This window comes from Neolamprologus brichardi, chromosome 20, assembly GCF_056152115.1.
Source record: "Neolamprologus brichardi isolate AB-2024 chromosome 20, ASM5615211v1, whole genome shotgun sequence".
In the NCBI taxonomy this organism is placed as follows: domain Eukaryota; kingdom Metazoa; phylum Chordata; class Actinopteri; order Cichliformes; family Cichlidae; genus Neolamprologus; species Neolamprologus brichardi.
The window spans coordinates 26,884,513-26,896,808 of NC_142123.1; the positions used below are offsets into that span (position 1 = coordinate 26,884,513).

General features: G+C 38.2%; 1 protein-coding gene and 1 non-coding gene across 2 annotated transcripts; one reads left to right on the forward strand and one right to left on the reverse strand.

Annotated features, from left to right (window-relative positions):
- Positions 1 to 2,120: 2,120 nt before the first annotated feature.
- trnae-cuc (transfer RNA glutamic acid (anticodon CUC)) lies at positions 2,121 to 2,192 on the reverse strand. The gene has a single exon. It is a non-coding gene; the product is annotated as a tRNA-Glu (tRNA).
- A 537-nt stretch (positions 2,193 to 2,729) lies between these two features.
- On the forward strand, positions 2,730 to 5,121 carry ppdpfa (pancreatic progenitor cell differentiation and proliferation factor a). Its single transcript, XM_006794111.3, has 5 exons — positions 2,730 to 2,897; positions 4,160 to 4,262; positions 4,352 to 4,429; positions 4,525 to 4,618; positions 4,713 to 5,121. Exons 2-5 carry the CDS (start codon positions 4,208 to 4,210, stop codon positions 4,867 to 4,869), a joined length of 384 nt encoding a protein of 127 aa, XP_006794174.1. The 5' UTR covers positions 2,730 to 2,897; positions 4,160 to 4,207; the 3' UTR covers positions 4,870 to 5,121.
- The last annotated feature ends 7,175 nt before the right edge of the window (positions 5,122 to 12,296 follow it).

Genomic DNA, 12,296 nt, shown 5'->3' on the forward strand with positions numbered 1-12,296 from the left:
AAAATGATTTCACTTCATAGGTATGAACCTCTAGGTGGTGCAAGAGATATGCAAGGGGTGTCAAAGCCATTTTAATTCTAGGGTCTCATACATCCTCATAGATGGAAATCAAGTGGGACAGACTTTGCTTAAGAAACTATTAAAACTTTAATCTTATATTTCTAATAACATAAAAAAAAGTTAAATTATATTTATTATCTGCAATTTTCACATTTATTGATACACCTAGTTTATGCTTTGCTGCCTACCTACTTTGTGTCCATTCTACTTTGCTTAATCAGCCTTTAGCTAAAAGCTGCATTCCCAAAAATGAAATCCTACAGAGAAGGACCCAATATTTATAGATCATTTATCATTTATAGATCAAAAGGTTATTATACATATGTATACCTGGCTTATCATAACGGAACATTTATTAAAGTGTTGAAAATAAAAAGCCATAAAAGTGACAACCACAAATGTTAGCAAGCCTTAATGACATTAACCAAAAGCTTTATTGACTGACCAGTGCATTTCAGCTTGTGGCCTTCATCAGGGCCACAGTAACACATAATAGAAGTTTGCTTAAATAAAAGGCAGGAAACAGAAACAAATCAAGTTAACCAATCATGTCTTCATAGATAAACCATCTTAAAATAATACATGCATGAAATACATGAGAAAAATATTACAAATATACAAAAAAAAAACTATAAAATGATTACAAAGGAAAGCATTTTATGAAAAAAGGAGTCAGTGCAGCAGTTAGATTAAAAAACAAGAGTACATCATAACATGGAACCACATTTGTGGTAAGGTCCATGTAAAATCTCTAAAATGTAAACTTAAAATGTAGACTTAAAACGAGATGTCTAGAAAGCTACTCTTTCTTTTGTTAATAAATAAATAAACATTACCCATGCAAGAATAATTGACAAAACAAAGTAACTGGTAAAAAAGAATAAAAACAGTAAAAAGGGTACACAAAATCTAATTGATAGAAAAATCCTCATTCATACCTCTAGGGTGCAGACTCTATCCAAAATGCTTGTCTTTTTTTCCGGATAAAATTAATGCTACCACCTCTTTGGTTTAATTAAATGGCTTCAATGCCTAGAAAGAATAAAGGTGAATTTGGATGTTTATCATTGAAGTGTCTTGCAACAGGGCTGGTTAGATCATTCCTCTTGATTGAACTTCTGTCTTCATTCATTTGATCTTTCACAGGGCGGGATGTTCCTCCTATATATTTTATTGCATGGGCACTGTATCGTGTAAATTACATTTTTAGGTCTGCATGTGATAAAGCAGTTAATGGCAATGGTTTTGTCACTTATGGGATCTTTGAATTATTTAACATTTTTGGTATATTGAAAATTTATGCATGACCCACATATGAAATTACCTTGTAGGTTATGGCTTATCAGGGTTTTATCTGGAGTATTAGGGTCCTGGGAAGCTCTAACAAGCCTATTTTTAATGTTTCTTCCTTTCTATAGGTTATCATTGGTGGTTCTCTAAAGGTACCTAATAAGTTTGGGTCATTTTAAAGTATATGCCAGTGTTTTAAAATCATTTCTTTAATGTTCCTGGTTTTTGGTGCAAAGGTTGTACAAAAGACAAGGTTAGGTTTAAGTTTTGGAGATTTCTTAGTTGCTAAATAGAAATCCCTGCATTTTGAATTCACCTTCTCTTCTGCAGATCTTAACCAGTCCTCTTTGTAGGCTACTATCTTTCTTTAAATTTGTTCAACATCTTTTCTTTGCTCTTATTATATTCATCCGGAATTTCACAGATACGTTTGAGTCTAATCAGTTGGCTTACAGGGATGATTAGCCAATTTACCAATACTAACCTGTTATATGTCAGCTGGTTTATCTATGAAGACATGATTGGTTAATTTGATTTTTTTTCTGTTTCCTGCCTTTTATTTAAGCACACTTCTACTATGTTTTACTGTGACGCTGTTGAAGGGCACAAGCCGAAACGCGTTAGTCAGTCAATAAAGTTGTTTCTCTTCCCTTGAAGTGTTGCTGGAGTCCCTGCATTGTGATTTTTTCATCCTCCCCACGCACCTTGTAAGCAGGTGAAGTTGTGCCAGAAATGTTTGCTGTGATTAACTAAAAGCTCAAAATGTCGTGTTCCCTGACCGGGAATCGAACCCGGGCCGCGGCGGTGAGAGCGCCGAATCCTAACCACTAGACCACCAGGGAGCGGTAGTCACACTAGCGAGTCCTGACCCTTTAAAAGAGACCTTCAGGTTTACGAACTCAAAGAAATGCTATATTGTAACTGAGACAGAATTATGCTGCGTTGTTGTTTCATGTGGTTTCCAGTACGGGAAGGGTAATAATTTCGGTTACCATCTCTACTTAGATACATGCTCTGAGTTAAGAAATTTATGAATGAGTCTTTACAAACGAACTGCTTTTACAATGCCTTTCAGCTCAACGTAAGGCCGAAAAACCCTTTAAAAACCACTCGTCCGCTACCTTGTTACTAACTCAAATTTCACCTGTTATTGAAAACGGCTTGGCACTGTCTGCCTGTTCCCATTTCACCTCTAAACTGGCTGGCTAATGTGGATTATCCCAGGTTAACATAAGCCGCTCCAAGCCTGCTACTCCTCCTCCTCAGTCTGGTGTCACCGATTACAAGGTTCCGCACGTTCAGTGGCCTCGAGCTACCACAGGCCACACCCCGTGGTTCCACAGTGGCACGTGCCAAACCCAACTTGTATAAAAAGGCCCTCGGCGACTCTGCGTGAACCAGAAGCTCAGCAGCGTAGTGACCGACGAGGTCATCACCGATAGTTCCTTTACAAATGGGCCATAGAAACAACTAGTACCTTTTCTAGTTCCAGCCATCCGCACCTTACAACCGCACCTGGTGACAACGACACCACCCCACTCTTGCAGGTGAGTCCAAATAACATCACTAGAAAAGCGTTAAAATATCAGCAGCTAATTATTTGTATGTTTAATTGTAACCTTGATATGTAAACTTAGTGAAAACAAAAAATGTTAATTGAAAAATATAGAATATTAGTTCATTATTTGTAAGTTAAAGGTGGTGTTCTCCAAGTCTTTTCAAGTTGCCTACAAACCATCTCACATCACTGGACATGCACATTTTTATTCTAATTTCTCTGTGTACAAAGCAACACAAATATGATGGCCATTAATGCACCAAAGTGAAAAGGAAAAACAAACTAAACTATTGTTAAAGGTATATCCGCTTACCGCAGAAGGCTGTGAAGGTCACAGTTACACAAACACTTTTGTGGTATTTTTTAATGTAAATCTGTATCTCGTGCATTTTTGTCTACAAATGCAGTAAATATTAAAGAAGGCAGGTGAAACTGCCTTCTGGACTGCTGGTGCATCTGTGCGTCAGCTCAGTGTGTTAATCTGGGTTATCAGGTGCAGACCTGTATCTGCTTCATGAAATCCCTACAGCCATCTGCTGCTCACTTGGTATTAAGCTCTACAGCCTTCAGCTGGTTCTCTGAGCTGTTAATACGTGTTTTTCAAAAGGAGTCATTTTAAATAAATAAATGTAAAACTACAAATATTATTACTATACTATATGTAGTAATTAACTACCACTAATAGTAAGTTCATTTGGTGGAATAAAACAAACAGAAACAAAAATGCACTTACAAAATAAACTTAATTATGAAGAAATATCATTAGTTAGCCTGCAGATGCTTATTGTGACTGAGCTGCCTCAATCAATGGGAAAGTGTTGCATTTGTCATAATATAATAGCACTTTTACAAAGTTAAACCTTTTAAAGCACTAAAAATGAACTGAAACCAGTAACGGTATGCTGACCTGGCATCTAAAAATAAAAGTTAAATAAATATATATAAAATTAATATAGGAAGCTATAATAAGTCTGGATGCAGGCCTCTGTTGTGACCTGACAGAACAACCTGATATTTCTGTGTCAATGGTCACGCAGCCAGCTCATGCTGACATGTCCTCATGTTTGGTTATTTGAGTCATGGGAAACCAGACTCCCTGAAGCAGCTGTTTCTGTTTTAGCACTCTGCACTCGAGGCCCTTAAACTAAGCACAGAGAGAAACGTGCAGCGCAGATGTGCAGTATCTCTGTGGTACAACATGAAGGGAATAAAATTATTAAAGAAACTTTTTTTTTCTGTGTTTGCCTTTAGGTTACCATTTTCCATCTTTGAGCGGTTTTCCACCTAAGGTCGGCAACAATGGCAGCAATTCCATCAAGTGGCTCCCTTATCGCCACCCATGATTATTACAGAAGTGAGTCCCATGTGGGAAGTTAATTTTTTCTATAAATTTTTTCTTCTAGAATAAGACTTGAATAAAAAGCCAAACTGTGTTTTCTCCAGGGCGCATTGGGTCCACATCGAGTAACAGCTCTTGCAGCAGTGCTGAGTACACAGGAGAGGCCATTCCACACCATCCAGGTATTCAGCATGACCTGATTTTATATGCAAAAGTTTTTAAAAAGGAAAATCTTCCTCTCTCCGCATCAGATAACATTCAGTTTTGCTCCTTGCAGCACTTCCACGGCAAGACTCTGACCACTGGTGGACTTCGTTTTTCTTTGCTAAACAGAACCAGCCCGGCATGCAGAACGGCTCTGAAAATCAAAAGTGAGCATTGTAATATTTGTGGAAGGCAGTTACCCTTGATTTTTTTTTCCTTGTAGTTGTTGGTTTTTAAACTGTGGCTTTTTCTGTGTTGCAGGAACAGTACCTACACAGTGGCCAACGGCCAGGTGACCTGCATCGCCAGGCAAATGGTGCTGAACAGACAGGTCAGCGAGAGCAGTGAAAACGGGAAGTCTGAACCAAGGAGCCCTCCTCCAGTTACCCCATTCGCACCTTACTCACCCTCAGCTTGACCGTCCATCACCATAGTCCAAGCAATGGAGATGGAGATGACGGTGGTGATGGCAACGAGGATGTTTTTTCTTACTTTTAGTCAGTAGAGTTTGCTTTTCCTGTTTGCCTGTATAAATTATTACATTTTTGTTATGACCAAAAGTAAAAAAAAAAAAATGTAATGTAATGTTTTTTCATATAGTTCTTCTTATGACTTGACAGTGTTATCATTAATACTATTACCAGTACTACTAATAAAATGCTTACAGGGAGCACTTGTGTGTCGCATTTTCTTTCTGTTATTGACATTTACAGACTGGTTGTCAAAAGAAACTGAGCTTTTATTTAGGAAGCATTATGACAAATCCACAGATTTGCAGCGGTTCATGGGATGTTTTTCTGTAGGGGGAGAGAGAGGCGCGCTGCTTACCAAGCAACCTTAATCTCTTTAACTTCGTTATGATTATAAACGATTATTACAAGGGGTATTACAGTGTATATAACACTTCACCTTAGCTTGAATGTGGGTCACCGAGCTCCTGGAAGACACACTGCTGCAGAGAGTAAAAGTTAGGACGGTCGGGTATGATTAACAGTTAAATAAAAATGCAGAGGGTTTATTCATGTTTTGTTCTGTAGATGCATAAATTCACTGAAAACAAATCACTGTTTAGACACCTACTACAGCAGCCATGCACCCGCTGCTGTTTGCCACCATAAAACCCACTCAGCATGAATGTAAAGCACTCCTATTAAAGCTCATGCTGCCATTGTTTTCAGAGACGGGCACATTATTGTAAAATATTCAAGCTGTTCATTCTCTAAATGCTGCAACGGGAGAGATTTTAAAGCTCCCCTGTGATCCTTAGACTTAGACTTAAAATTCTACATGTGTTCTCAGTTTGTGACTAAATGTTGATTTCGTTTATATTTGAAAGCACCTAAATACCACATTAAAAGACAAAGATGTGTGCTTATAATCAAATACAATTAACAATTACATTTTATTAGAAATGTGATTATAGGATTAGTATGTGATTAGTAAGAGAAGAAGTTCAAGGAGGTGATTAGATCCTGATATGCCGGCAAGGATTTAAGAAAATAATGTTTTGAAGTTTAGTGCAACACATGTTCAAAGGGTGTAATGAGCTGCGTTTTAGCTTTTCTTTATTGGTTCTTGTTGAATCCAGAATTGGGTTAGAATTCTGCTTCTCGCATAAAGTGGACTGAATGATCCAGGCCTCTTTGTACCACATCCTCCCACCAGAGAACTCAAGCTGAGTCCAGGCTTATTTGTGGTTCTTAGAATGGAGACAGACCTGCTCTCCTCTTAAGATTTTAAGATTAAACGTTCCTTTTTGACAAAACATACAGTTTGGGCTGGACTGGGTGACTCTGAACTATCCTTTAGAAATGTAGTCAGCTGGGAGAAATCCTATGATGCACACAATATTTATTCTCCACTCTCCTCTCCATGTCACTACTGCATTTTATTAACTGTTGTCTACTCTCGTATATAGTTGCACAACTGTGCATTTATTCCAGCTTTTCCACAAACATTAGAGTGTTCAGTGAAAGCGAATATTACAGAAATTAATTAATTTTGTCTTAAATTTATACACAACATTTTTCTGTGCATCACGAGAGGAACATTATTGGTCCCAAACAAAATCCTTAATGCATTCATCATCTACCCAATGACATGTTGTTCCAAAGTTCAACCACAAATGTGCTGGACTGTATGTTTTAAAAAGAGCTACTTTGACATCTTGTGTACAAATGCTAAACTTGCTGATGCATGCAGTGCTACACAGCATTACCATCATCACAGAAATCATTCCTGGTAGAGTATCTTTCATAGTCACCGCGTTTAGCAACTGCTCTCCGAAACAGAAGGAGGGGAAAATTTTGAATCTGATCCTCATTGGCTGTCATGAGCATTGTTACATTCTTCTTGGTACTAATTTAAGTATTGGGGTCAGCTCATGCAACCTGAGCTACTGCAGCAAATTGGCACCATAAAGATGCAGAACTAAGTCAACCAAGTCACGGATGACTGATAAGGCCTTTACCGATCATACATCCTGTTTTCCTCTTGTTTACAAGGATTCAGGTACACAGTGAGAAGAACAGTTGCCAACATCCAACCATCCAACATCCAACATCCAACTTTTAATTGAACTGTGAACTATCACCATAGCACATTTCCTTTAAAACCATAGTCTTGTGTAAGACTATCATCATAAAATAACTATATAACAGATTAATGATAACAGGAGGATCAATAGGTGTTTCCTTGAACTACAAGTCAGAGAAGCCTTTGTAAACTATAGACTGACAGCTAAGAATAAACTGAGCAAAGTCTACGTGCAGTACTGTCCTGTTCACAAGATAATCTATCTGGACAAACCAGAAATGCAAACAGTTCCAGTACTCTATGCTGATCATTTACAGCCGTGTCAGACATGATTCATGCAGTCAGAACTTTAAGTTATACAACTGATTTAAAAATGGTACAACCTGTTCTTAATGCCCTCCAGAGCTGACCTACTCCTGGCGGTGTGTCAGGGAGGCACTCGGGTCTAAAAATGTCTCGTGATCCAAGCTGAGTGCAAGCAAGCCTGTGGCAATGCACTACCGTGGGACTTTCCCCTCGTGCTGGTCTTTTTAGTGACTCCACATGGTATCTTGAGTTTCTCTGTACAAAGTTTACAGACCAGAGTGAAGGACAAATACAGGTTTAAGAGGTTAAAGAAAAACAACACAGACCAAAACAAAAAGTGCTGTGAGGGCATCCAGGAGCAGCAAATACAAGAAACACCAGGGTGTCCAGATCCTCTTTTATTGTCATGGCGCCACGTTCTTCTGCAGTATTTAATGAGTTTTGATTGTTTATTCACTTTATTAATCTTCTTTTGGTGTTTTTGTTTTCCTATTTGTCTCCAGTGTTTCTCAGACTTTGCCTCTGTCTGTCTTGTCTTTGTTTTAGTGTATTTGTGCTCCTTATGTCCACTGTCTTTTTTATTTTGGTTAATACACTTCCTTGCATGTTGCTGTGCCTTGAGTTCCCTCCTTTGTGATTGTTTTCCTCACCTCAATTTTCCCTTATCTGGATTCCCTGTTTGGTTTATACCTATTGAACTTTAAACATCTTTAGTCATCTGAAACCGGCGACCTTCACCTGTAACCGGAAGGTCGCCGGTTCGATCCCTGGGCTCTCTGTCCTGGTTGTTGTGTCCTTGGGCAAGACACTGAGGGCCAGAGGGGCCGATGGCTCGATATGGCAGCCTTGCTTCTGTCAGTCTGCCCCAGGGCAGCTGTGGCTACAACCGTAGCTTGCCTCCACCAGTGTGTGAATGTGAGAGTGAATGAATAGTGGCGTTGTAAAGCGCTTTGGGTGCCTTGAAAAGTGCTATATAAATCCAATCCATAATAATAATAATAATAATTATTATTATTATTAGTTCTAGATCAGCTGAAAAAGGCTGGTTTATTGTTGATAACACTGCCAGCGTGAGCTTACTGAACTTCGGTCCTTTCTCCACTAACCAATAAAAGTATAAACCCAAAGCTTTTGTGCAAATAGATGCAAAATAATTACTTTACGTTTTGAAAATGCCTCATGGTGGGCGGTTTGGTTCCCTGCCTACCATTCTCTCACTCCTTTAATTTGCAAAGGTGAACTTTGAATGATGAGTGAGAACTGTCTGTTGAAATGGGTCAAAATCATCATGCTAGCTCTTCTTTTCATGCAGAAATCCTACAGCAGACTAATTTACAATATAAAATGTGCTGTCTTTTTTTAAAAAATGGACTTAAAACACTTATAATATCTCTGATTATATGACTTTTTAGTTGCACTTTTTAATATCAAACTATATCATTATGTCTATTTATAAAGATGCTTTTTAAACACAGTTTGGCTTATTATTAGCAGTATTTGTGTCATGTTTACCAAAGGAGTCACATGACTAATGGCCATTGCTACTGTAGTGGAGCTTCCTGTATATGTATATGTAAATTTCTGGGTGCTTTCTTTAACTGTGTAGCATTTTGAAGAGTCATCACAACTTTTAAAGGATCTATTGTGCAATTCTTTATTTTATTAGGCAGCTTTTTCTCCCTCGGGTACACCTCTCTGGCTGTAAGACCAGAAACTCTGCCCACATGCTGTTTAAATTCTTCTGTATGTGAAGGGCAGCCAATAAGAAGAAAGTGGGCTTGTTTTGGACAGAGGATGAACTGAGGAGCTGCGCCAAAGAATGTGTGAGACACTTTTCTTTACTTCGACCATCAGAAGCATAAAATATAAACTCAGTATAGTATAAATTTTGTTAATATCATGACCTTCAGTGCAGCCGCCATATTGTCAGCCAGGTCTTCTGATGCATGTTTAATATTTCCCCTGCAGAGGCCTAACTGGTGTTTGGTTTCCCATTTAAAAAATCCTAAAGATGTCCCTCCATCTAAGGATTTATTACAGAAGTACACTACTTCAGGTTTGTGTTATTCTTTAGGGTATGTTGTTTTTCTCTATATGATGCATGAAGGTGAAATAGTTTAGGAAATCATATCTTTTCTGAATGCTGACTCTGTGCAGTGAAAGAGCCTGGCAGAGCTCCCATCCAGATCAGACAGTCTAAAGATAAATGGGGAATGTGGGTCAAAGGTATCTGGTTGTCTGGTTGAATTGATGCCTCCCCAAAGTCCAGCCTCTGACTCCCACCAAATGTACAACTTTAAACTGCTTTGATAAGATAACAGGAATAACAGGAATCCGCTTTGTTTGACTTCTCAGTTAAAAGGGTTTATACTGTTTGCAGGGGCACTGCTCGCATCCTTTTTATGTCTATGTTTGACTGGCAGCATGGCCTAAGAATGTGGGTTCATCTGTCACTGAGGGACATTTCATGTTGAAATCCAATCCTGATTGATTTTCTTCACAGGTCACAGATGTTTGTCTGTGTTTTTGTTTTCTTCACAGGATCAAGTTTAGCAAACTGAAAAAAAATCTGTTTTGATTTGAAGCGACACTCCGAAAAATGCATTTCAAAACACTATGATTTCAAAGGCTTTGCAGTAGCGTCTTTTATCCAACAATGTCTGAGTGAAGTTTATTCTTAACTCTATGTAACAAAAAAAAACAAAACAATAAAGTGTTTGGAAATAAAATTAACATAAAAAAATGGTGGTAAAATAGACCTTGGGTCGAAAACACTTATGTCAAATTGTAGCTTGCACTTCATATGGCCTCTTTTCACGGTCTAAAGCAGTGATGCTACATTCGCCTTGATTAGACTATTTCATGCTTTACTTCACTACATTCATTGAACTTCACAGCAGCTACATATCAGCCATTGACGGTGTGCGTTTGTGTGTTACCTTTTGATTGGCCCCATTTAAGCGTATAAGACTCAGTTGATGAGGCTATACTATTATGTATGTTTGACTTTACTAGAAGATTTAAATGCCTCATTAACTGTTTTACTGCCGATGATTTGAAATAGTTCAAATGATCAGTTTGATTGTTATTGACTCAATGACCACCATTTTACTTTCAATATTAAAACAAACAAAAAACATTCACGCACTTAGATACGCCAGTTCAGCAGCTACTAGCAGAAACTCACAGAGGAAAGATGATGTAAGTGAGTTTAAATGTGGCATAGTTATTGGTTGGACAGGCTGATCTGAGTAGTTCAGAAACTGCTGATTTACTGGGATTTTCCCCCAAAACAACCATCTGTAGGATTTTCAGAGGATGGTCTGAAAAAGAGAAAAGTGCGCAGCAGTTGTCTGGGTGAAAATGTCTTGTTGATGTCAGAGGTCAAAGAAAAATGATCCGACTGCTTCAAGTTGATTGGAAGCCAGATACTGGAAAAATGTTTCCTGGTCTTGTGAGTTGTGTAGGGTCAGAAATTGGTATAAAACAAAATGAATGCATCAATCCATGCTAAATCAAGCTGCTGTGTGTGGGTTAATTATGTGGGGGATATTTTCTTGGCACACTTTGGGTTCCAACTGCAGAAGCCTGCAGCCTACCTGAGTATTGCTGCCTGACCATGCCCGTCCCTTTATAACCACAGTGTACCCAGCTTCTGATGACTGCTTCCAGCAGGATAACACACTATGTCACAAAATCATCTTAAACTGGTGTCTTAAACATGACGGTGAGTTCACTTCACTCCACAGTCTTCAAATCTCAATCCATTAGAGCACGTTTGTGATGTGATAGAAGACATTTACATCATAATACTGGCTTTCGATTGTTAAATGATTATTTTTAATTCCTAATAACATTTTAAGCCAGTTAAAGCCTGTAAATACTAATAACCGTTGAATAAGCTGACATGTAGAATGATGTAAACAGACTTTTATTTTGTTTTGTGGGAATATTTACTTGTTCTGAGTCAGTGTACTCACTAGTACAAAGTCAATAACAGAGGACATGTGTCAATAGTCTGTCATGTGATTGCTGATTATTGGAACATTCACACTTTACCTGTGCAGCACTTGCTGCACACTGTGTCCAGCAGTGAGCACCCTACGTCTCTGGCACTCACGATATCCTGATGTCACAGCACTGACTATTTCTCCATGTTCTCGTGAAGTTTAAAGTGACCCATTAACTGTTCGCTATTCTGCAGGGACTTTCGCTGTTTTCTGATTTGCAGTCTTTTCCTGCTTATCTGTTCCTATCTCTGGCCTATCTCAAGTTTAGTATTTGGGGTTTTTTTGTGCTTCAGTGTAGGATGACTGATCATTTCATTTTTATTTTGATAAAGAAATTTTTTTGTGTACTTTTTGGTTTTCCTTCCTCCCACCATGTCTTGTTGTCCTCAACTAGACCAGAGAATATGAGCTTTTGAGTATCTAAAGTTCTTTCCTTCTCTTGTTTCTGCTTAATTGTTGCTTCTGTGGTTTTTGTTTGTTCATCATTCTCGTCAGTCCTCACATATAACTCCAATATTAAAGTGTTTGCAATTTCAAAGAAATCTCAAAAGTCTTGGTTGTCACTTTTACAACCTTAGAAACTGAGGTCCCCACCTGTGTCATGGAACTGCTCAACCCCTCTTCTTCAATCTGGGGTTCTCAGGTCCTCAGATAGAGGCCTTCTCATGATCAGAAAATTAAAAAGGGATTCTGCCTTCTAAGTATTAGCTCCAAAACAATGGAGTAGCTTACCACTCTGTATTTGCTCCCTTGACTCTTGGCATCGTTTAAAAAGCAGCTCAAAACTCATCTATTCAAACAGGCATTTAAGTGTTTGTAATTTTGTACTACTATGTTTATGTTTGGCTTCTGTCCGTCCACTTTGCCTTTGGCATGGGCAGATTTGTATTTGTTTACCTATGAAAAGCACCTTAAATAAACTTTAAGTACTTATAATTTTGTTTTGTCGTAGTGCGTTTTATTAAACTGTTTTGCTTTATTTCTATTTTCCTAT

Excerpts from the sequence above, each read along its gene's own strand:
- ppdpfa (XM_006794111.3), top strand. The coding sequence starts at position 4,208 with ATGGCAGCAATTCCATCAAGTGGCTCCCTTATCGCCACCCATGATTAT. Across the intron at positions 4,430-4,524 it reads GGCCATTCCACACCATCCAG|CACTTCCACGGCAAGACTCT; the intron begins GTATTCAGCATG and ends TGCTCCTTGCAG. Across the intron at positions 4,619-4,712 it reads AACGGCTCTGAAAATCAAAA|GAACAGTACCTACACAGTGG; the intron begins GTGAGCATTGTA and ends TCTGTGTTGCAG.